Source organism: Pleurodeles waltl, chromosome 5 (assembly GCF_031143425.1).
Source record: "Pleurodeles waltl isolate 20211129_DDA chromosome 5, aPleWal1.hap1.20221129, whole genome shotgun sequence".
Classification (NCBI taxonomy): Eukaryota; Metazoa; Chordata; class Amphibia; order Caudata; family Salamandridae; genus Pleurodeles; species Pleurodeles waltl.
Window position 1 is genome coordinate 1,767,561,285 of NC_090444.1, and position 26,489 is coordinate 1,767,587,773.

At 44.3% G+C, this 26,489-nt stretch overlaps 1 protein-coding gene across 6 annotated transcripts in view; it reads left to right on the top strand.

Annotated features, from left to right (window-relative positions):
• The window catches only part of ENAH (ENAH actin regulator), a 490,360-nt gene that overhangs the window by 337,721 nt on the left and 126,150 nt on the right, over nt 1–26,489 (top strand). For 4 of the 6 annotated variants that reach the window (XM_069236193.1, XM_069236192.1, XM_069236191.1 and 1 more), the window contains one exon: nt 15,390–16,190. The exons of the other annotated variants lie outside the window; for them this stretch is intronic. In XM_069236193.1, coding sequence (XP_069092294.1) covers nt 15,390–16,190 — 801 coding nt within the window. The remainder of the gene's footprint in view (nt 1–15,389; nt 16,191–26,489) is intronic. 6 annotated transcript variants of the gene reach the window in all.

Below are 26,489 nucleotides of genomic sequence, written 5' to 3' on the forward strand. Positions count from 1 at the left end.
AGGGCATTTCTCAAATAGACGTCTTTTTTACACACAGTCTTACATTTGGAAGGAAGTCATGTTGAGAAAAACAAGGGGCAATAACGGTTGTTCTTATATTCTGGTTTACCCCAAGTCTCCCTATAAAAATGGTACCTCACTTGCATGGGTAGGCCTAGTGCCTGCGACAGGAAACGCAACATAGACTCTTACATTGAAATCTGACATGTTTTTCGCAAAGTGCCCAGCTGTGGATTTTGGCCTCTAGCTCAGCTGGCACCTAGAGAAATCTACCAAACCTGTGCATTTTTTAAAACTAGAGACCTAGGGGAATCCAAGATGGGGTGACTTGTGGGACTCTCACTAGGTTCTGTTACCCAGAATCCTTTACAAACCTCAATCTGGCAAAAAAAAACACAATTTCCTCCCATTTCGGAGACAAAGTTCTGCAGTCTGAGAGGAGCCACAAATTTCCTTCCACCCAGCGTTCCCCCCCCAAGTCTCCCAATTAAAAATGGTACCTCACTTGTGTGGGTAGGCCTACTGCCCGCGAAAGGAAATGCCCCAAAACACTATGTGGACACATCAAAATGATCAAACACAAAACGACCTGTTTTTGTGGGGGGAGGGCCCTGCATCTTTGGTCCTGGGCTCAGCAGCCATATAGGGAAACCTACCAAACACAAACATTTGTGAAAACTAGACACCCGAGGGAGACCAGGGAGGTGTGACTTGCATGGATCCCCTAGTGTTTTCTCACCCAGAATCCTTAGCAAACCTCATTTAGCTAAAAAAAAAAAAAAAAAAAATCATATTTTTCTCACATTTTTGTGTGGGATCACTGCACCAACACAAATGTCCTACCACCCAACGTTCCCCTCAGTCTCCCAGTAAAAATTATACCTCACTTGTGTAGGTGGGCCAAGTGCTTGTGACAGGGAAGAGCCAAAAACATGTTGAAAATGAGGGTGAACCAAAGCGAGCCTAAAAGGGCAGTCTGAAAAAGTGTTTTTAGGCTGACAAGTGGGGCAGAATTTTTATCGGTATAGATACAACAATGCTGGGTGGTAGGAATTTTGTGGATTCATGCAGATTTCGGAAGGTTCAATCACAAAAATTTGTGATTTCCAGCAAAGTTGGAGGTTTGTAGGGCATTATGGGTAAGAAAATGGTGCGGGTGCATGTGAAGCACACCGCCCTGGACTCACCCAGACGTTTAGTTTTCAGATGTGTCTAGGTCTCGTAGATTTTTCTACATGGCAGCGACCCAAAGTCCAAAAAGTGCAGCCCTCACTATTCCAAGTGGGGCGATTTTAAGAGTTAGAGAAGCTCTCATGGCCAAAATGTGAAACCAAAACCCAAAATAATCAACTGTCCTCTTATTTGCTGTGGGATAATGTTTTAGTGTTGGGGGGAGAGCTGAGAGACTGTTAGCCCCTACAGTTGGGGTGTGGGCATAAACATTCCCCTCCTGGTTGGTAAGCACCACCCCAGTTTTTTAAAAGTTTTTTTTTTTTATTCCCTGGCATCTTGTAGGCTTTCTCCCCCCCCGGGAGTGGATCGTGGGCAATTATCCCATCTGCCCACTGGTGGGCAGGACAAATTTGTCCCCATTTATTTAGGGTGGGTGAGGCAGATGAGACTCACAAAAATAGGCCGATCTGCCCCCAAGGGGGACAGAAATGGCCTAAAATAAATTTGCCTCCCCTTGCATGAAGCGGACCTAAAACAAAGTCCCTGGTGCGCGATCCTTGACCCTTGGAAAGGGGACACTCACCTCAAGCCAATTCATAAAAAAAAATAAAAAAAACACCCTGGTGTCTAGTGGCTTCTGCCCCCCTCCTCCCCCAGGGGAAGATCAGCCTAATCATTATAGGCCGATCTACTCCTGGTGTTCGGGCAGAAAAGGCCTAATAAAATTATTGCCACCTGGGGAGCGACCCTTGCCTAAGGGTTCGCTTCCCTTATAAATGTTAAAAAAAAACAATCCCTGGTGTCTAGTGGGCATTTCTGCAGCCTTATCGCTTTACGGTCGGGGAGCAGAAATGCTCAGAATGACATCAAATGAAAGAAAAGGCTTTTTCCTTTCTTTTGATGATTCTGCCTGCTCCCTCCCTCCCGAGCGTAGCATGCTTCCAGCGCGATGGGCAGCGATCTCGGAGGTTAGCACACGATTACACGCTGATGTCATCAGACGTCACTTGGGGGGGGGGGGGGGAGGTGTGGAAGGGGGCAGCGCCAGCGCTTCCCCCAAGGGCCAGTTCCGGGATGTAATAGTTACGTCTGTGGCGCCGCAGCCATGGACATAACCATTACATCCATGGCGGGGAAGGGGTTAAATTACTCCCCCTCACATTTTTTATTTTATTAGATACCTAGCACTGCATACAAGTGCGTCTGCAGGCAGCCTTCTTCGCTCCCTGGTGCTGACTGTGCATGGCTGCTCTATTGGTTTTGTTAATGTTTTTTTTTTAGTCATGTTTCACAGAGCATGTCTTAAAGTTTCAAAAGTGCTATAGCACGCCCAGTGTTGATCGCGTCATGTTGCTGTTTTATTTTTTTAAATTTAAGAACTACAGCACAGCGATGTCCAAAATAACGTTGACAAAACCTGCAAAATCTCTTGTATTAAAAAAGCAAGTATTGGTGAAGGCAGTAGGTTTCACCTCTGTGAAATCTATTGGTCTTGTCATTGTTTTTTTAGACATAGTGCACACAGCAGCATGTCCTAAAGTAAGAAAGAAAAAAAGACGCGTCTAATGCTGGGCATAGTGCTTTTTAAAAAAAACTTTAGAACCTGCTGCACAGCAGCTGGAGCTGCTTTGTAACATATCTAAAAACATTCACAAAACCAATACATTTCACAGAGGCTGAACCCTATTTGTTTTGCCAGTGCTTGTTGTTCTGCTATCTGCAAGTACCTTTGGTATTTTCCTAGCAGCTCCTCCACTCACTGGACTGTAATTGAGATTTTTTTTTTTTTAAAGGTTTTAATTGCTGTATCGATTGGAGAAAAAAAAGAATCTAACACTACTCAAAGGGTCATTAGTTTTTCTTAAAATTAAGCCACAAAGGTGATATTACTGGTAATGTTATTTAAGGCTGTTACTTCGAATAACTGAATTAGAAATCTGGTTATTCATTGCTATAACGTTGCAAATGTGTAAAGGAAAAACTATTGCTATGTCATAAAGGGAATCACTTGCTCTCCCTATGATCCCTGGTTCTCTGTTCCTGTACAGATCCGAGTGAAGTGGCGGAATGGAAGCTGGCAGTCTCACCCGCCTTCTTCCGCCTTTCTCCGCTGTCTACAGACCAAATAAGTGGGAGAACGTGATTGGTGCACGGCCTGTGCCAACAGCTACATTCCCCATTAGCCACTGGTCTTTCCTTCCCTGCTCTGACAGACAGAAACCTGCCACTCTGATAAGCAAGCAATTCGCACAAAGCTGCTGTCACAGCAGCAGTTGCTTTCTGCTCTGTGTGAGAGCACAGCCTAGAGCAGAGGGTAAGGTGGGTGACGAGGGCATATTTTTTGTCAATTTGGATAGAGGAGTATACATACAGAAGATCATGGGTGGCAAAGGGCCAGTTATGGTGGACTGATTGAGTGACAATACAGGTTTAGTTTCTCACAGGGGAGCTGAAGCAGGTGAGGTCATGTTATATTTGGCTGTTCCATTACTTCTCTACTCCTGCATATCTATTGAAAAAAAGGGCACGATGGATTTTGGAGAGGGCATACATAACATAAAATTGTAGATGGGTATGTGGCCATGTTTTTCATCTCAGGGTTCTGATGCATAAATCAAACTTCACACTCGTTGCCTATTTTATGTCACCTAGAACCCCTGTATTTGAACAAATCCCTATATTTACTGTTGACCAGCTATAATTCTCTATATCCTCCCAAGACCAGCAAACCTATTTTAGGTAGTTTTGAATGTAGCCCATATTTGATGGATACAGTTCCTCTCTGAGGAAGGCTTACTGTTTCCTTGGCCTTCACTACAGCTGTCATAAGCTAGTTGATGTCATAGAATCGTGTCATGGCGCGACAAGCGGTAAAAATGACTATGTTGACTCATGAATGATTGGACATATTCAGTGAGATCACTGCTCTCATCTTATTCAGTGTCTATTTGTTAATTTAGACACCCTTTTAAAACTGTGCACCAGGTACATCAACCAGTTGTCGCCTCGAATGATTTTATAATAGGATGCTTAAACCTCTTGTGCAGGGTAGCAAACTGCATTCCATTCTAGCTTTGGCCAGGGCAGCTGTTTCTGTGCTGTCCTTTGCAACCAACTGAGTACTGATCAGGTTGAAAAGCAGACTTCTCTTCCAGGGGATCCTCATCAATAGTCATAAACATTGAATATTCCCGCCCTTGTGCGGGGACCCCAGGGCATATATAAAATATATATATATACACATTATACATGTGTAACAAACAGTCATGCAGGCTATCATGTTAAAAACAGGCTAAAATGCTTTATTTCTATGAAGTATTTTTTTTTTTTTTTTTTTTAATACTACAATAGAGCATAAATATGTACCCAAGCTCCTAAAACTAGGCTTGGGGGAGTCAGCAGTAGCAAATTCTAGTGAAAAAATAGAGAAAACTGCATTGAAAAACAATGAAGCATTCTTAGCCAATAGGCTGCATGTAGGTTAACACAGGAGAACCATAAAAACGTTGGCACTGTGCCTTTAAGACCCTGAGCACCTCCAGTATCCCACCATGCCTCAGGGGTGAAGGAAAGGTGACAGTTGGTTCACAGTTAGGTCAGTTCTTTTTTCCGGCTTCTTCTGAGAGGATCCTGGAGCATTGAGCTCTCAGTTTTTCTGAGTTTTCCTCAGAAAAATTCTTTAAAAAAAGCGTTTTTCATTTTTCACTCGACAAATAACATCTTTGTCTGAGCTAGGAAGGTTTTTTCTGACAGAAAAATGCCTTCTCTTTTTGTCAAATGCCCTGCTTGTGGGAAGAAGAAGGCCCAGTCAGATCCCCACTCTCTGTGCATAGTGTGCCTGCCTCAGAGTCACTGCCCTGACACTTGTAAATACTGTAAGAACATGTCTAGGAGGACTCTGAAAGACAGAGAGAAGATCCGACTTCATGGGCTTCAGGAGAGGAAAAGAACATCGTCCTCCTCACTTCCCAGGCATCCAGAAGGCCATTCTCAGGAGAGAATGGCCCGGTCGACGTCGACAGGTAGGAAAATACCTGTTTGTTCACCGTCGTCGCTACCACCGTCTCACCGGCATAGATCGCCGTCGACGGCGACACACCCGACGTCGAAAGGAACGGCGTCGAAGGGAATCAGAGCAGGGGTAGGTCTCCGTCGACGGCAACCCGCCGATCGACATCGAGCCATCGCCGGCGTGCCCGGTCGCCGCCAAAGGCTGTGCGCCCCCCGACGTCAGGACACACGGCGTCGAGATCTCCACGACGGCACGAAAAACATCCGCCGTCTACCTCCCATCGCTCCACGTCGAGGCACACGACGGCGAGCAGGTCGAGGTCCAAGGAACGCCGTTCGGCGTCAAGACACTCAACGTCGAGACACTCAACGTCGAGGCAGGACCAACCGGCTGGGCGCCCATCGACGTCGACACAGGTTTTACCTGTCCAACAGGGAGCAGAACATCGCCCCACGCCAGACAAGGCGCCGTCTCCAGTGGTCTCCATACCGAGCGACTCTTCTCGGTCAAGGGCATCTCCTGGGCATGTCTCGCCCATCAACCTATCTCCGAGATGGCTGGAGAGCCTCAACAGACCAGCGGCCTCCCCAGATTCGCAATATTCGCGAATGTATTCACCCACTGCCTCCCCGCCAAAAACGCCATCGCCGACAGCTGGGGCAGAACGGGCTCGTTCAGCTCCTCGACAGCTGACCGCAAGGCCTAGACGCTCGGCTACAGCGTCCCGCAGTAGATCTCGCTCTCAACGGAGATCCAGGTCGCGCTCAAGAAGATCACCCTCTTGGTCTTCATCAGGTTCTTCTGTCGGGCGTTACTCACCTACTCTTACAGATTCACCACCTGCTAGAGTCTCACCAGTGGATGACATAACCACATTCAACGAGGTGTTGCTAAGAGGAGCGCAGAAACTCAATATAGAGGTGCCAGAACCGTCTACCTCCTCATCAATCATCTTCGAGACGCTACAACAGAGATCAGCGTCGAAAAAGTTGCTGCCTCTAGTGCCTGGTTTGTTGCAGCCAACCATGGACACTTTTCTGGCCCCAGCCTCGATTAAGTCTGCCCCGGCTCGGATTCTTAAAAAGTATAAGGCTCCAGAGCAAGACCCTTTATTCCTTAGGAAGGATCCGCCACCAGACTCAGTGATCATAGCTGCCGCCCGAAAGACCCACTAGGTGGCATCTTCATCCACGGTACCCCCGGATAAAGAGAGCAGGCATTTAGACTCTCTGGGAAGAAAGATGTGTGGGACAGCGGCTTCAGCAATGAAGGTCTCTAGTGCGTCTGCGCTCCTAGGCAGGTACGATCGTTCTCTGTGGGATTCCCTCAGTAGATTTACAGAAAAACTGCCCAGAGAAGACAGGCAAGATTTCCAAGAGATTCTACAGGAAGGATGCCTGGTGTCTAACCAAGTTATCAGCGCGGCAGCGGATGTGGCGGATTTGGCGGCTCATGGGTACGCACATGGTATCTGTGCGAGGAGATCTTCCTGGCTGAGGCTCACTGGCTTGAAACAGGAAGCACAACAACGTATCCTGAATCTACCATTTGCTGGGAATTCTCTATTCGGTGCCCATGCAGACGAAGAGATGGCCCGCATGAAGACCGAGGTGGATACCATGAAGGCGGTAGGCCTCGAAAGAAGGAAAGATTTCAGGCGGAGGTACAGACCGTACGATAGACGCCCTTTCCAACAGAGGGTTCAAACCCCTCATTGGTCGCAGAGGTCTCAGCAACGACAGGGACGCTGTCTGTTTCAGCGAAGAAACACAAGGGAGCGAGGGTCAAGCAGACCTCAACAGTCCACTCCAAAAGCACCCACTAAACAATGAAGTCTCGCTTCCCTCGACACTGTACACCACTCCGGTGGGGGGAAGTATTACTGCTCATCTTCACGAGTGGCACTCTATCACAAGAGACAAATGGGTGCTCAATATTGTCGAACATGGCTATTCTCTTCTTTTCAAACAGCCTCCACCACACTTGCCACCAACCAAACACGATCCGTCTCATCTCACCTTGCTACGCAAGGAGGCTCTCGCCCTCCTAAGAAAGAATGCCATAGAAAGGGTTCCACCTGCCCACAGAGGAAAGGGGGTCTACTCCTGTTACTTTCTAGTAGCAAAGAAGGGTCAAGAGGGCGTTTTCAGGCCAATCCTGGATCTAAAACTGCTGAACAAATACATAAGAAAGCAGAAGTTCAGAATGCTAGCGCTTCACCAAATTTTCCCTCAACTGCATCAGGGAGACTGGATGTGCTCCATCGACCTGCAGGATGCGTATTTCCACATCACAATAGCTCCAAAGCATCGAAAATTCCTGCGCTTTCGAGTAGCGTTACAGCATTACCAGTTCAGGGTTCTACCCTTTGGCCTGAAATCTGCTCCAAGAGTTTTCTCGAAATGCATGGCAGTGGTGGCGGCACATCTACGAAGACAAAGGATATACATATATCCATACCTAGACGACTGGCTACTAAAGGTTTCTTCTCCGGAGCAGGCGAGAAGCCATCGGGACATTGTACTAGGAGTTTGCGAAGCTCTAGGTCTTCAGGTCAATTACCAGAAGTCAACCTTGACTCCAACGCAGAATCTTCACTACCTAGGAGCTATCATAAACACAGAACTACAAAAAGTGTATCCTTCGGAGGAACGACTGTCCTCAATAAACAAGAAGTGCCAGGACCTGTTGAGAGCCAGCGCACCTACGGCACGTCAGGTGACATCACTACTGGGCTCCATGGCATCGTGCATCTTTATTGTCCCAAATGCCAGACTCCACATGAGACCCCTTCAAGAGGCATTGGAGGCCAATTGGAGCCAAAGAACAGGTCGCTGGGAGGACACAATGCGGCTACCGGAGGTAGCACTTCAGTCATTGAGATGGTGGATGCACAGACCTCACCTGTCAGTGGGCGCTCCGTTTCACCAGGTACTTACACTCTGGTAACAGATGCGTCTCTTCAGGGATGGGGGGCTCATCTAGGTCCTTTTCAAGCGCAGGGTCTGTGGTCAGACAAGGAGAAGCAGTACCACATCAATCTGCTAGAGCTCAGAGCGGTCCATCTGGCTCTCAAGTCTTTCACACCGCTAATTCAGGGGAAAACTCTATTGATACAGACGGACAATACAACCACGATGTATTACTTGAACAAACAAGGGGGAACGAGATCTCTACCCCTTTCGCGAGAGTCCCAAGCGATATGGCATTGGCTCCTGGCCAGAGGAATGTCAATCACAGCAGTTCACCTGCCAGGTCAGCAGACTGCAGAAGCAGACTTTCTAAGCAGACACCTGGAGGACGTTCACGATTGGGTCCTGCACGACGAAGTCGCAGAATACATCTTCGAGCAATGGGGTCGGCCTCAACTGGACCTCTTCACAGACGATGTAAACAGGAAATGCCCAGACTTCGCATCCAGGTTCTACCGTCCGGGATCTCGAGGGAATGCCCTGTTGATCGACTGGTCAGGGACATTTCTTTACGCTTTTCCTCCGATTCCCCTCATTCCGGCAGTGATCAGCAAACTTTACGGATCCAGGACCAGAATGATTCTTATAGCGCCACAATGGCCCCGTCAATTCTGGTACACGGATCTCCTCAACCTGTCGGAAAAACCTCACAGGAGGCTGCCGTGCAGGCCGGATCTTCTGAGCAGAATGGAGGGCAGGATTCTGCATCCCAACCTACCCTCTCCGAGCTTAACAGCATGGCTCCTGAATTCCTGCAGTATGGGCACCTAGGACTCTCGCAGGAGTGCATGAACATCTTGAAAGAGTCCAAACAGCCTTCCACGCGGCGTTCCTACGCTTTTAAGTGGAAGATTCTACATATGGTGCTGTCAGCAAGGCCATAATCCCATACGAGCGCAGGAGGACGTCATACTGTCCTATTTGCTTCACCTAGCGAAATCCGGTCTGCAGGTATCATCTATTAAGGTACATTTGTCTGCTATTACTGCCTATCGCAAGTCACCTTCTCAGGAATCCTTCTTTACGAAACCTGTAGTCAAGGATTTCTTAGAAGGTTTGAAGAAAGTTTTTCCACCAATTCGGAGGCCTTCTCCTCCGTGGGAACTGAACATAGTACTAGCAAAACTTATGGGCCCTCCATTCGAGCCTATCCATAAGGCCTCCTTACAACACCTTACGTGGAAAACGGCTTTTCTGGTGGCCATTACTTCAGCGAGGAGGGTCAGTGAGATCCAGGCCTTGTCTGCAAAAGAACCGTACACGGTTTTTCATGACAATAGAGTAGTTCTACGAACTCACCCATCTTTCCTTCCGAAGGTGGTGTCAGAATTCCATATTAATCAGACCATAACTTTACCGACGTTCTTTCCCAATCCGGAAACTCCGGCTGAGAAAGCATTGCACTCATTAGACTTGAAAAGAGTGCTGAAATTTTATCTGGACAAGACAAAATCGATTAGACACTCTAACCGCTTGTTTGTGAACTATGGTCATTTAAGGACAGGAGAAGCAGCATCTAAGCGAACAATATCAAGATGGATAGTTTCTTGTATTGTTAATACTTACCAGCTAGCTAATAGACAATTGCTAGCGCGGCCTAGAGCGCATTCCACAAGGGGAAAAGCGGCTACTGCTGCTCTCCTTAACAATGTTCCTATATCTGAGATTTGTAAGGCTGCTACATGGAAGTCTTTCCATACTTTTACAAGACATTATTGTTTAGACTCAGATGCAAGAGCGGATGCCCAAGTGGGGCAGGCCTCTCTAAGGAATTTATTTGCGTAAGACATGTCTATTCCTGCACTTCTATCGGACAGTCCGCTGGGTTTAGGGATGGGCTTGCTAATCTATTCAATGTTTATGACTATTGATGAGGAACCCCTGGAAGAGAAGGATAAGTTACTTACCTGTAAATCCTAGTTCTCTTCCAGGGGTATCCTCATCAAAGTCATAAACAACCCACCCTCCTCCCCGGACGCACGTCTACTGGAAGTGCAGGACAGACAGTATTTTGAATCAATTATACAAATTGTCACCGTAAAAAGAACTGACCTAACTGTGAACCAACTGTCACCTTTCCTTCACCCCTGAGGCATGGTGGGATACTGGAGGTGCTCAGGGTCTTAAAGGCACAGTGCCAAAGTTTTTATGGTTCTCCTGTGTTAACCTACATGCAGCCTATTGGCTAAGAATGCTTCATTGTTTTTCAATGCAGTTTTTTCTATTTTTTCACTAGAATTTGCTACTGCTGACTCCCCCAAGCCTAGTTTTAGGAGCTTGGGTACATATTTATGCTCTATTGTAGTATTAAAAAAAAAAAAAAAAAAAAAAAAACTTCATAGAAATAAAGCATTTTAGCCTGTTTTTAACATGATAGCCTGCATGACTGTTTGTTACACATGTATAATGTGTATATATATATATATATATTTTATATATGCTCCGGGGTCCCCGCACAAGGGCGGGAATATTCAATGTTTATGACTTTGATGAGGATACCCCTGGAAGAGAACTAGGATTTACAGGTAAGTAACTTATCCTTACCTACATTTCCACACTCTATTAGGGATTTGGCACATGCCTTAAAATCAGGTAAATGTGGTTAGACGGGCATTTTAGCATTTCTGTCCTCCTCCTATGATAGAGCAGAAGAGGCATCTAGGAGTCTGTAGGAGGCTGAACTAATCTTTGTGGATCACCACCTGCATGTAGGCCTGCTTGAATCCTCATATACAGTGTAGTCATCTGTTACTGGAGCTTCTCAGTGACTAGAGCTAAGCATCTCGTGACAGGTTAATATGAGGAATTTTCTGCTTTGTCCCTTCCCAGTATGCCTGTCCCACTCTTCCAATGTAGGATGCAACTTGATGAGTCTTGGCTGCTCCTCAATACTATTTGTTCTTCCCTGAGGTGTTTTACATTTCTCTGCTTAGCTTTTCTAATCTGTTTGCTTTTGAAAAGGCAACACACTGGTTTAAATTGATTACACAAAATATTTTCCCTACTTAAGGAACAGTAATGGGCGATTATCTACCTTTGCATCTCTTGTACACATTTTAGCATGTTCCATGCAAAACAGCTGAGATTTATGCCTGCCTACTACTCCCACTGCCAGTTCTAGTATGTGAAGTACTTATTGTGCACACACTTCATTCTCGCAGAAATCCATGGATGTGAATAAGCTCCCGCTAAGCACAACAAACTCCTTGATTGGGTTGGTACTTGGCACAGCTTTAGATGCTTTGCAGCATTGTTGCCAGAGAGGGAAGTTTTCTGCTGGTTATGTATTAGGAGTCAATTCCTATTCGCAATAAATTTACGTTTTGGAATTCTTCGTTTTCAAATTGTGGAAGACTGAGGCCCTATCAGTTCCTGATACAGGATCAAGCGGTCACAGAATCTGAGTCCCTGAACACATTTAGGCGCACGTCTTCAATTTGACAGAGTGTGGAGAGTCCAAAACGTTTTCAAGGAACTGTTAATTTTAACAAGTTTATCTTTACATATTTCTTTTTTTTTGTTTTTTTTATTCAGTCACATTTTTCTGTATGAAGAGGATATACTGAAGTTGTATTGAAGAATCTACATCTCAACTCAAAGGAAGTAGTTATTTATGTAGAGAGTGCTCGTTGTTTGACATATTTGTCTGTAGAGATATTTGTGCATATGTAAAGACATGATCAGTATACAAATAGTCAGTACTTTGTAGCTCTTATTTTAAACACTGGTAGGTTCCAAATCTGACTGGTTTTGCTATCCCATTCTTGCACGATCCACTGCATTTGTCATAGCTTTGTCAACGCTTCCAGAGTATTTAGATTTCTAAATCATCATCTCAGTCATCTGCTCAAATATCTGTAAAGTGTTACCTGTGATCTTTGATACCAGGATTTAAGGCCCCAGTTACTAAAGTTGGCATTTCTAATTGATTGTTAATCCTACTGCTCGTACACCTATAATTGATAGGCTAAAATAAGTACACTGTTTAGGTAATGGAATGCCTCAGTGAATGCAGTAGATACATTTAACCTAGCCATAATTCAAAGACATGGATTTACACATCCTGCCTGTTAATGAAGAAATTGAGTCTTCCTGATCTGAGCCACTCTACAAAAAGATATGTGGAATATTCCTTTAGAAACTTCTGAAGTGATTCCTAATGCAGTTTCAGCTACTCTATCTAAACCTGGTGCCCAATCTTCCCAAACACTGAAGTCAAAATCTGATACAGAAGATTAAATAAGATTAAATAAGTGATGCAATTCTACACCAGAACATGCATTGGCAGTGTATGCTTTCTTAACACAAATTACTAGTACATGGCAGGTGGCTGCAGTACAAGGTACATGCAAACACGCTATGATCAGCTTATGCAGCATTATCACCACACTTTGTATAAGGGAGTGATGTGTTTGATAGTGCATAGGATGGAATGGATCTGGTGTTACGGTGAGTAAAATGGCAAAGTTCCACTGTGATAGCTGTTAGTGTGGCAGTGCGATTGGGCCTGACCCAATTTGTGTTTTGGACAGGTTGATGTTGCATGAACATAGTATTGTAACTGCTGTAGATTGCCCCTTCTGGTCCTCGGTGTTTGACTTGGCTTTGATGAGGTACCTCTGATCTACATCTTGCCGTGGCACCATCCTGTCTGTGCAGAGAGAGGCCTTTGCTGGACAAGGTCCTGCAGCTCTCCCATGGTCTAGGGCACCATGCCTGCTTCTGTCAGTGGAGCTGGAAGTATTGAAGACAGTGCTTTCTTATGCAGTCACAGCACACGCGAGAAGAAGGGGCATTGAATCATAAAGAGGGTAGCACCTCAGAAAGGAGTACAGACATGGTAGTCATGGCATTGGAATCCGAGACAGAGACTTGTGTGGTAGGGAGAAGAGGATGACTATCAGGACAAAGCAAGTGATAGAGTAGAAAGGAAAAGGCAGCAGGCACCTTGGATGGCAAGTTCCAAAACTGGTTGTGGAGAGTGAGTGGTGTTGGCAATGGGGAAATACACAGGTGGCTATTTAGGGAGAGATGGACTTGTGCCATGCACAAATTTCATGGAATGTGGTATGACACTGTAGACAGCACAAAAAGCCTCCTTCCTTCCCTTCAACAGGGGCATCATGTCAGCCATAATACCCTCTATAAGAGAACTAAAGGGGAACAACTCTCCGATCCTGTTTGGCGATGGTCTGAGTGGCAATTTACATAAAGAGAAGTAATACAGTAGTTAAAGAAAATTGATGTCTTACCTCGATGAGGTCAACAGAAGCATTTCTTAGCTAAAGTAAGGATCTACAGTGCAACCTGCTCCTCCGGCTGCGGAGTCTGTTTTAACTGCTAGTGGTGCTACACCAAAATGTAACTCACATTTGCAATGCAGTGGGTCTTGCGTTTGCTCCTGTTAGAGCTGATAACGTTGTGAATTCCTAACTGGACTTTTTTCGCCACTTAAATTGAAAATGAAAAGTAAAGCAGTTGGCATAAGCGAGCCGATTCAAAGCGCCATGAGCACAAAGGAGAGATACAAAGGGAAAAAAAGTTCACTCACAGTCAAACGTATAAACATTCATGCAATTATCCATGTAACAGGGTCGATATCCAAGGCTATAACCAAACCACCCCAAGGAGGGACAGACGTAAAGCATTTACCAATGATGACAAAGGATTTTTGAAAGGCAAGCCCAGGAACGAGTAATAGTGATAGCTGTGCAGTGGGCGTGGTTAAAAGCCTACAGATTACAACAGGTCAGAGACGTTTGCGCGCTCAACCTATAAAGCTGGCTATGTATGCAGTTATCAAAGCTTTCACACTCCTTGGTTCACTGTAGTTTCTAAGGCAGGTGGCCAACTTTTGCGCACTGAATAACCCTGGTTGCATTGTTATGCACTTTTAACTTTCATAAATTTCCCAGATTTTTTTCTAAAACAAAACTAACCGTCCCAAAAAATGTATAGTAGCTAACACTTATATGCTGCATTATTTGCTACAGAAAGGAATTCCAAACGCATGTTAAACTGAGCAATGAAACAACCGGTCACCAGGGTGTATCTGTAATCTTTATCTGAGCTTAAACCTTGCTGATGCTGGTCTGTTTACCTTCATGTATGGCATGATGTTTTCTTCAAGTTACTTGATGAACAGTAATTGGGCGACTTCCTAATCGAGGTCCATATTGGATCCAAGCTAAATGTTGCTGCTTTACAAAATGGTATGGGTAGCAGGGTCTGTACTCTTGCCCAAATTCTTAAATTCTGGGACTTGTGGTATGATTTGTTCCATTAATATATATTTTTTTTTTAAATGACAAGTACCGAAAGCTTAAAAAAAAAAAAAAAAAAAAAACCTGTAGAAGCAGCATGTCAGCTAGAAGTAACTGCTTTATTCATCCCAAAATGCTACATCAATTTTATAATGTAACACTAATGACCTTGCGCTTGTTTAGTTTTTTTATATTAAACCTATAATAAGTGTTTTATAGAGAAAATCAAAATAGGACTATAAATTTGTGTTTAGTTCAATGGGACATGGGGAAAATAGACTGAGATGTGGAGTGGGAGATTCAAGGATGGATGTTGTGCATTACGAGCACGCAGACAGGAGAGAGGGACACATTTTCCACAATCAGTTTATCCTTTCAATAGCACTGCTTTGGGCATCACTTCAGGCCACACTATCGCAACAGAAGGTGGTCTAGAATTTTCAGTCAAACAACCCTTTAGGAATTTCAGGTTTCATTACTAATTGGCTGGTAGTAGTGCCTTTATTTCCATACCTAGCTTGCACTTCTTTGCAAACTGGTCGCTTGGTTGCCAAAAGCCCAGGACATTTGGTGGTAGCTGCACATCAGTCACATTGCTGTGCTAATGTACTTCCAGCTCTGCTTGCATTTTTTTTCCTTTCGAAATCCTTTAAGGGCAATTTGTTTACCTTCTCTTATTTTAAGAGTTTTGGTGTCCAACTGCAGGTATTGTAGATTGTGATCCAACGGAGAAGTGTTAGATGGGAGAAATAATGGTAAGTAACCTATTCTCCATTATTTTGCCAATTGAATGCTTATTTAAAGGTTTCTTGACTTAAATTTTTATTTTAATCTAATCCTTTGGTACTAACTATAGATTTTATTCATACATTTTGTTGGAATGCTGGTTTTGTTGCTTCATTAGCTCCCTTTTCTCTTTCTCTTCTCCTTTTTTATCCTGTGTGTCACTGCATTTCATCTTCTATCCAGTTCCAACTTTCGACAACTCATTGTATAGTGCATCACTTCCTGACTACGCCAGTTGCCAGCCTCCATCAGTGCCTCCTCCATCATACGCTAAAGCCATTGCAACACCAATATCTAATCTCTGCACAGATTCCACGTCTGATTATACCTCAGTAACCTCTGCTACACCTAGTTCTACTCCTCCCACTCCTCCTTTAAGGCACTCTGCATCACGTTTTGCAACTTCTTTAGGCTCAGCTTTTCATCCTGTTCTTCCCCATTATGCAACTGTTCCTCGTCCTATCACCAAAACTTCCCAGCCTTCTTCTCCTGTAAATACCGCCCCTCCTCCACCTCCTCCAATGAAGCCTATTGCCTGGTCCGCTCAGAATTTTGCACCTCTTCCCCCATCTCCTCCTGTCATGATTAGCAGTCCTCCTGGCAAAGCCACAGGTCCAAGACCGGTCTTGCCAATTTCTGTGTCCAGCAAATTATCACAAATGGCACAGTCTCCCACTGCACCAAATGGACTACATGACTTGATACCTTATCCACCACCTTCATCCTCTACCTCAGCACCAGCTCCCCCACCTCCACCGCCACCTTTTCCACCTTACTCATTTTCTGGGTCTCAAGCTACTACCCCTTCATCACCAACCACCCCTGTTGTTTCAACACCCTCATCCCTGCCTAGTGTTTTCCCTTCTCCCTCTGCAGCTACCCCTGCCTCTGAGAACTTTCTAAACTCTTCCCTGGGAGACTTCTCTGCTTCTGAGCCAGTCTTGCAGACAGCCTCTCAGCTGATTCAGCCTCCAACCCATCAGGGTAAGGTTTTCTGTTCCTGCTACTAATAAACTAATTGTGGAAATGCACTCTGGTTACTTGAAAAACTTGAAATGCCTGAAAGAATTATTCATTAACCAACTACTTAGTATAGATCACTCGATACTTCACACATACTGTGCATACATTGAAACAATACTTACAATATGTTAATAGCTGTATTGCGTGTAGTCTTTTAAACTATCTTTCCTAATTTAGCTTAGTCACGTACATCGAAAGTGCAACACGACCATTATCATTTTCAGTCCAGATTAGACATTGAGATTTGGGACCATTTTACCTACGCCATGTTTTCTAGATCATTCACTCCAGATATAAGACTTGCAATGGGATTGATCCTGTTTAAACAAACGTCTGCAATCCCTGGCCATCTTTGTCTGCAAGAATCATTGTTTTGGATTGTTAGGATTAAACCTTTAAAGAGTGTTTTCTACACCTTATTGTTTGACCCGCTTGCTCTTTAGAGGCACTATGGAGAACAGCAAGTACACATATTAATACTAAAGGTATTCAGTGAACTCAACCGATGGTGAACTTCAGAAAAAATCTCCTTTGTAGGGAGTGTTTGAGAAATGTAATGCAAGTCATTATTATATGATTCAGACAAATTGAGGGCTCTAGTACCTCCAGTTCTTTAGATCTTGCCTTTGAATGGTTTCACCATTTGAAGTAGACTCCTAGACATGAGTGAGTTAGCAGTTGATGGAAGTTTTCAAGTTCCTTGGGTTACTAAGGCCTGGGGTATCCAAGAAAGGTCCAAGCAAGCTTTTGAGCAAAAACATTGACTACTAACTGCATCAATAGAATGTTCCTTTTTCTTTAAAAACAAAAAAAAAAAGGGGGTGAATCCCATCCTTGTATACCTACATAGGACACGACCGCTTTAGACTCTTTGCGAGGCTGATCGAGGCTTGTCTGTGCCAAGTGTCATTGCTCTGTTTTGTTTTTGCTAATTAGGCCAAATCATTCTCTGGTAGCTTGTGGTTCCTCCTGGAGAGTACCTTGACTAACAGTTCAGAATTAAGACTGTTCACAGGATCAGTACTGATTTGCATGAGGCACACCTCTGCCTACAGTAGATGAAAAACGATGGATGGATTGCTGCCCAGAATGATAGCCGTGGTTTAGACTATTTGCATGCAGGCATTCTTATTATCTTTTAAATGTCTGAGACTGATAGCTGGTGAATTTTCATCTTGTATAATTCAAAGTGGGAGAAAGTTTGCCCTTTACTACTTGGTAGTCTACGTATAACATGCTGACTTGGTTCCTCTGCCCTCTAGGATTTCATTTGCTAACGTTTGGTCTTCTGCCTTGAATCACCCTTCCTCTTTTGGATGCAATCACTCCTGTATGGGTCCCCTTTGCACCAAAAAGGACTGTTAAAAGGCTGACACCCTTTAAAGTGAAAAGGATAGTGAGAAAGCTGATAGATTTGGAAGATACGATCCAAAAGATGGATCTTTTTCCTATCCTTCGTGGATACTGCTTTAGCATCTTATTTCCACATGAACAGTCCCAAGTGACTAGCCTGCTTTCGTACTCTTGGGTGAATTTCCTGTCCATAATCACACCATGGTCTCGCCCCACACTAAGAATAAGAAGTTTAACAGTAGACCTTTATTTTAGTCAGGCAAGCTCTAAAATTATACTTAAGTATAATTAAGTGCTTTTAGCAAGATTCACTAATTTTTCCTATTGTGATTTGAAAAATCAATGAAAATTTTATAAAATGTCTTGGAAAAATTCGAAATGAACAGCTCACAGAGCCAAACTAGACTGACTGCTTCCCGAAATAGATTGAGAGGCTTAATACTCTGCACCAGGAACCTATGCCAATCACTCCTCTGAATCATGGAAGTGAGGATGTGACGCTCCTTGGTAGGTGCAGTGAAATAGTTTGTCCCTATACAGTGTTCACGGTAATGTTTCTATTTTGCCATATTGCTTGGTTTGCAGTAATGCGTAAAGGACTTTCTTGTAGCCGTTTCAAATGTTTTAGGATGTGTAACTATATTAGTAAATCATACTTTTTTCTCATGCAGTACGCCTGACCCTCAGAGTGAAAAGACCCTTATCAATTTTTTATTGGGAAATATGAAGAAAAGCATAAAACATTCTTTCCTCCTTTTTAGAATGGCGTACACCCAGATCCAGTCCAGCACACTGCTTAGTTTGTTTTACAGCCCAAAGTCTGACAGTTTTTGGTACTTCATACCCATTACCTTCCTTCTAAATAGTCTGCTGTCAGTGCAACATTAATCTTGCTTTTCCCCTTATAGTTGTTTCCTACACAGCTCATGCACTACGGTGCGATAATTTTACAATTCAGTTGGGTATACCAACAGCACAACATTAGTTGTTTTAGTTGTCATTCTCATGCAATTGTTCAATTGCTTAACTCCCATGGACTTCATCGCCTTTGTTTATAGCTCCTCCCTGGGCATGGACCAAGTACATGTGTTCTTCCTCATCTTTTTGGAGCTCCCGGTTTTTTATTTTGTAACTGTTTCAGTTTTGTTCCTGGACTTGCAGTGTGCTTTCCTTCTACTGTATACAGCTTCTTAGGGTGATAGCAATATAACTATCTGCCATCTCTATTGATGCGCTGATTACTTAAACCCACAACTGAGCCCATATTGAGGTATACTCATGACCAACCATGGAAATAAAATTCACCAGTACACCGACTACATACAATTGCACAAAAATCTCTGCTAGCAGTGACCTTATCCAACTCAGATTACCTCTTCTCCCGCCTGAATATCAAATGTCTGCCTAAACCCCACCAAGAAACGTATTTCTTATTGTGTTCGGCTTTGTTAGTTCAAATGCAGGAAGTACTGTGATATGAGGTTGGATGGACTGATGCCATAACTCAATGCAAACTTTGCTGATTAGATAGCATTTGCTATCCAGAGCCATTTAATCCTTATTTTGATAGTTCTATAACATTCAGATGTTGATACTTAAGAGCACATGCCTTGATTTTGAAGATAAAGTATTTTGGTGGCAGTTAAATAAACAGAGGTTTGCGTTATATTGTAGGTGAGCCAAAGAATTCTTTTGAGCGGACTTACTACCAGATTGAATTTTCATCCACGTTTTGCCTTTTTTGTGGTCAAAATATTATTAACTTAACCACCCCCTTAGTTTCTCCACCCTTTTGCAAAGCAGTAAGTAATGCTGTTGTGGTCGGCAAAAAAGTAAGAGAAAAGGGACAATTACAGTAGTTAAATCATAATGCATAAAACGGCAATATAGTCTTTCTTTGTTCAAGGCCTTCCCCCTACCCACAATCCCCACCCCCATCCCCTTTCTTCGTGCAACACAACAGCTCATCCTGGACTCTTAATCTTGTTTGGGCACCTAGTTATCTAAACAAAATTAACTTTTATAAATAAACCGGTTCTCTTTCAGTGTGTTCGAACATACTATTAAGATGTTCAACCATGAGGAATAATTTTACATACATTAAAGAGCAATAAAAAAGCAGAATAAATAACTTTTTATTACTAACCTTAAAGTTGTGAAACATTAACGACAATGACGTTTATAAAAAATGATCAGCAGGAAGGATAAAATATTTGTCTCTGACCTATGGGTGAGAATAATCCTCACATCTGTATCCTTAATAGAATTGAAACTTTTCTTCACAATGGCTAGGAAAATGTATATTCTGGCAGGACCAGACGCTAGGGTTATGCTAGTATAAAGATTACGCAACACCACTGCAGCCATATCCACTACTGGTTTAAAATAAAACGTTTAAATGTGGAATTGAAATACCAGTCCGCTGCCTCAACAATGTCCTATAACTGGACTCTCAATTGAAAAGCCTTGGAAGCCATAGCACCTCTCATTAAATGAGCGCCAAACATCTGGGTATCAATATCTGCTTCCTGCATAACCCAGCATACCCAACGAGCAATAGCTAGGGAAGACACAGCCTTGAATGGTTTCCTGATGGGAGCGGTCTTTGGTCTGGAGGTATCACTTCCTCTGTCTTGGCCTCGTAAGCTTTAGTGCACCTGACCCCACATAATTTCTCTATCAAAAGAGGGATAGGATATGACCCTAGAATTCGTTTTAGTCCTCCTGAACATGTAGAAAATACTCTACCTGTGATAACCAGAGGCCTTACATCGGAGACTCTACGACAGGAGATTATTAGACATACACTGCCAACTTACTGGAAAGTTCCTTTTGGAATGGGCATTACTCTGCCAGAAAGTGAAAAATGTGAGAGCTTGATTAACATCCCAGAGTGATAAGTATTCTGGTTCCACAGTGAGTGACAACGTGACTCCCCTTATCAGTTCCCTTACCACAGGGTGATCACCCACCGGATGACCTTCAATAAGATCATGACCAGCTGAGATCTCTAATTGAAAATAATTTACCGCCCTTTAAGCCATGGGTGTTCCCCAGATGATCACTCAGGAGATCCCAATACAGGGGTAGAAGGATTGAAGAATCCCGAGAAAGTTTCATCAGAACTTGATACCAAACTTGATATCTCCTAAAGGGCAACACCAGAATCAAATTCACTTATTGTCACCCGACCTGCCCTGCTACTTGAGTGATCATTGAAAACGGGAGAAACGCATACCCCTTGTCTCCCGTCCAGTTCTGTAGGAAGGTGTCTGTTGCCACTGCCATTGGGTCTGGCCTCCAACTGATGAACCAATCTACTTGACAGTCCAGATGTGATGCAAAGAGGTCCCCTGTGAACGGGCCCCATCAGTGGACAGGAGCTTGTAAGATAAGAGGATTGAGTTTCCATAGACTCAATTCCTGTAGATACCTGGAGTTTCAGTCCGCCACCACACTCGCAGAGCCCAGAATATGCTCCACAGTCACTGAGCTTCTGTGTGTGAGATAATATTCCCAGAACTCCCTGGCCAGATCAGCATGTCTCCTAGTGTCTTGGATTTCGTGCCTCCAAGTTGGTCGATGTACCTCACCACTGAATCTTTGTCCATTGTCCGTGTGACACAGGACTGAATCTTGTCCTTGGTCCATCAACGTACTGCGAAAGAACTCGCCAGGAGTTCTAAGCAGTTGATCTGCAGATTTCTTTCTTGAAAAGACTAATTTTCTCCTGTGGATGTTTCCCCACAACAGGTGCCCCAACCTGTCGTGCAGATGTCTGACTGTATAATGAGGGCCAGGTTGGAACTAAATATGCACCTCCCATTTCTGAAGTTCATGTGGGCAAGCCCCCATTGCATTTCTTTCTTTGCTTCCTGCAAAACTGGGAACGGTTCCTCATAGGAGAGACCCTTCTGGAGATGGAACGCCTTTAAGTGTTGCAGAGCCCGATAATGAAGATGCCTCAGAAAGATCACCTGAATAGAGAACGTCAAGAGCCCTGCTACCTGGGCAATCTGATGCAGCAACATCAACAGTTTTGCTAGCGTCTGTTGGATCGTCATCAATTTTCCGGATGGAAAGCTGCAGGAGGCTGTTACTGAGTCTTATGATGAACCCTTGGAAGGTAATTCTTTGTGTTGGCAGAAGGTGAGACTTGCCTACATTGATAACGAATCCCGGGGATTCCAGAAGAGAGACCGCATAAAGTAGGTGTTGCAATAGCCGATGTGGACGTTGATCTGTCAGAAGAATGTTGTCTAGGCAAACTATCAGCTGAATACCTTTGGCCCGCAGATGCTCAGTTATTGGCCAGAGGACCTTGGTGAAGCACCAAGGGGCTGACAAGAGACCGAATAAAAGGGAGGTGAATTAGAATGTCTGCCCCTGTCATTGGAATTGAAAAAATCTGTGATGGAGGAAGGGCGGGGGGGGGGGGGTTGATTGGAATCTCCCAAGTATGTGCCCTTGAGAACCAGATGGACCATCCAACCCTGCAGGTGCAACAGATCCCTCAAAAGATGGATTCCCTCCATCTTGAAGTGACCGAAGACCAGCCACTCATTGAACTCTTTGAGATTGATGACCACTGCCCTGCTTCTCTGCAAGGAAGATATTGCTGAGGAACCCAAAGGGATGGAGTTGAGTCCGTACAATAGCTTGTTTCTCCAGGAGTTCGGAGATTTCAGAATCTATTAGAGAAGTGTCTAATTTGGAGAAACCAGGGGGTCTTGGAACATTGGGTTGGAGTGCAGCCATTGATCTCTAACTCTTGAATGGTCTAAAGAACCCAAGCATCCAAAGTTATCTTTTGCCAATCATGTGCAAATCCTACAAGTCTGCTCCCAACGTTTACGTGGTTAGAAAGGGTAGGACTTGCCGGTATTACATTCTTGAGTAGATTGACCTTGTTGGGTATTTCTGGAGCCCCTAAGGGCCCACCCCTGGAGGGGAAGAAACCCACAAAACAGGAGGAAACCTGCCGTTGTGCTCAAAGGGTGCCTTGGAATCTGGAGTAGGAGGGCTGAGTGTCAAGGTGGCTGGGAGAGCACCCCCTTCCACACTGCCACAGGTGAAAACCTTAGAATTGAAAATCCTTTTGATTTTGGACTGTGCCTTTTCCAATGAGTGGAAGGTGGCCACATACTTTCCCATCTCCTTTACGAAGTGGTCCCCAAAAAGTCCACCTTGTTGCCACCACCCCAGCTTATGAAGAAGTCAGATCTCCAAGTTTTTGATCAATTTTAATTGGGTGCGACTACTGTTGAGAGGGCACAGTTAGCGTTGCCTAAGAGTATAATTGCTCTATGGGCCCAACCTTAAAAGACATCAGAGAAATGAGACACCCATGTCTGTCTCCTCTGCCATATCCAGTATCTTCGTGAGGGAGCCCGTCACATAAAGAAGCTTATCCTCGCAGGTCTGCTAGTATCGATCGATTTCCCCTTCTTGGGGTCCCTCATGTGTTTTGCAAAAAACTTTGCCATCCTACAGTCTAATTCAGTGGTCATGGCAACCTCTTCCTCCAGAGAAAGGGGAAGGCATTCTGCCCGAAGTAGATTGTGAACTTTTGTCAAAGGGCTTGCGCAGCCTGGCCGCTAACCCTTCCGAGGATCTCTGGTGAATGTGATTGTTAGGATCATGCCTGTCAGTAGGGGTGGAAGTGTGAGGAGAAACCTCCAGAGCAGGCCAAGAAGGAGGTGAGGGTTTTCCTTCTGTGTCTGACTCCGTGGGAGAGTCGTCCAAATCCAGTTTGGTGTAATGGGAAGGCAAATCCACAAATTGACCATCTTGTGGAACCTCTGGCAGTGGTTAGATTGGTTGGGGAAAATCACACGCCAGGAAAGCCTGTTTGAGCCTATCAAAGGCATCAAGATCACCAGTTTGTGCTTGTTTATGCTTGGCCGTGGCTTTACTGCAACCCGCACCTGGCTGCCCCCTAGGTCGTGTAACCCATGGACCAGCAAGATCCTCCCTTGTGAAGAGGGGGTCTGTGGCAGCTGTCCATCAGCCACTGTAAAGCTGTCTAGTAGGGAGTCAGTGCGTAGGAGACCTCCTTATGAATGGACACGTCACAAAATGTATTGTCCAGGGGGGAAATATTGGACCTGCTTTTCGTACAAGGAAGGACTATGTTGCTATTTGATGCATTATAATTGGACTATAGTTATTGTCCTTTCTCTTTCACGTTTTCCCAATGGTTTATGGGAAAGTAGTTCTGATATGGTTTTTACATGGCTGCTATTGTTGAAAGCAGACTGCATAATTCTTGCCTCTGGTTCTAGCACAGAATCACAATGCTGCCGCACAAGAGAGACCAACCCCTGTCATGCCCTGCCACTCTGACTCTCCAGCACCCTGGATTTGGAAATGGTGGCGATTCAGGAAGCCCTTCCCACTCCCTTGGTTAGCTTTGTATCCTACTCTGGGAGGGCTAAAGCGAGAGCAGGAACTGGAATACTATTAGCAGTGAAGCAGTACTTCATTTTCTGACCCTTGCAGTACTGCCATGACTGCAACGTGGCCAGCTTCAAAAAGATTAGTTTACAAAAAAACATGCATTTCAAGTTATTTCAGGGAATGCAGCGCTTTCCTGTATTTCTGTTCTTGCATTTCTGTTCTTGCTTGCTTTTTTTAAACCTGTTGTCCATTCTCCTAGTGTTTGCATATTTTTATTTATAATATCAGCTATTTTGAACTATCATTTAATGACCAGCAGTATATTTGAGATTGATGCAATATGGTTTTGTTTTGAACAGTACTTTGACCAGTATTTAGTTTTTTGAAAAACACGTTTATTACTAACATCTGTCTATTTTAAGAGGCTGAATATTTATAGTGTAAATTTGGAAATAATGTGATATTTTAAATGTTTACATCTAGTAGATGCTTGAGATGGAACGTTGCAATATATGCCTTCGTGCATAAACAGAATAAGTATTTCAGGATATGCCAACAGAATTACACGTAGGCCCAATTTCCAAACAGGTCTTTATTTCAGAGCCTTTTGATGTCAAATTTTTGTGTTATCCTTTCAGTAATGTCCTGTTTTGTTATCATTTATATACATGACTTTCATCACTGCCAACAATTTCTTATATTTGAATTCAGTAGAATGCCTAAATCCACCATTTTATTGGTAATGTTTGGGAATGTGATGCCAATAGGTGTTTGTGTTTGGGACTGCAACTGCATTCTCATAGCTGTTAAATTCCATCTGTGCATAACAGGTGCCTTGCCTACCTAGACATTCAAGCTGCTCTCCTCCTGAGGATCTGTTGATCATCAGCACTAAATAGTCCTGCCCACACGACCCCGGAGCACTTCATTAAAATACCTAAGTGTGTGTGTGTGTGTGTATATGTATATATGTGTATATGTTCGGTGGCATGTGTAGCTGCAGATACACATGCTGTGCATATACTTCTGCCATCTAGTGTCGGGCTCAAAGTTTTACAAGTTGTTTTTCTTCGAAGAAGTGTTTTTGAGTCACAGGATCGAGTGGTGACTCCTCTTCGGTTCCATTGCGCTTGGGCAACGACTCCATTTTAGATTGTTTTCTTTCCGCCGTCTGTTTCGGGTGTGTTTCTTTTCGCTCCGATAGTTCGATTCGGTTAACTTTGAAAACGATTTGTTTCCATCGGTATTATATCGATCGGGTACACATCTCTACTTGCCCTTCAGGGCGTGCGCTCAACTCGGGCCTGGACGGGCTGACCGCGTGGAAGCCTCATGGATCGGACTCCATTCCGATTCTGTCCTCTGTGCCACGCCAAATTCCCTTATACAGACCAACACCTCGTCCGTAATCTTTGCCTTTCCCCAGATCATCTGGAAGAAAATTGCGGGGCCTGCAGATCCTTTCGATCAAAAAAGACACTTCGAGACAGAAGAGCACGAAGGCTCGAGATGGCGTCCAAAAGCTCCGAACATCTCGACATCAAAGAGGAAGAGATCATGCAGACAGCAGTCTCCGTTCGAGGTTCCGACTCCGACCAGGAATCCGAGGAAGACAGACCGGTCACTGCAGGACATCACATGAGTATGCCTGCCCCTGTACCATCACAAAGACCGAAATATAAGGCCTTAGGTACGCCACTGCCGGAAGGCCCTGGCTCGACCCGAAAGAAGACACCCGGTGACCAAACTGTCAGTTCGGCACCGAAAAAGGACACTCCTCCGAAACCATCGGAGTCGACGAAAGGCTCCGTGTCCGACTCGAGCAAACACCGCTCTTCGGAATCGAAATTTCAGAAATCCCTCTCGGAGCTGAGACCATCCACAACACCATCTTTTTCGATACCGAAAAAGCCAGCTTCGGAGCCGAAAAGAGCAGGTTACACAGAGGAACATGGACTTTCTAAGATACTCAAAGAAAGCCATAAGACTTCTGAGGACTCCCAAGTGCAGCCAATACTTGAAGTAATGGACGAAAGGCAAGCCAGGATTCATATCCGCAAAGAAACTGGCAGAATCTTAACAGCACCTCCTCTAAAACTTAGGAGGAAATTAGCCTTTCAGGATCAATTGGACTCTACACAGCCTCCAGCTAAAGTGCCAAATCAAAGGAGAGACCACCACCTCCTCAATTTTCTCCTCCTCATTCTCCACACCTGCATATCTCTCCTACCAGTCCTACGCCAATGCAGTCACCATCACATTCGTTTGACTCGCAACAAGACAATGTAGACCCATGGGATCTTTATGATTCAGATCCCATTCCAGACAACGACCCAGACTGCTATTCCTCTAATCCTTCACCACCTGAGGATAGTACAGGGTACAATCGAGTTTTAGCTAGGGCTGCAGCATACCATAGTGTCACCATGCACACTGAACTGTTGGAGGACGATTTTTTGTTTAATTCACTCTCCTCCACGCATTCAACATACCAGTCGCTCCCTATGC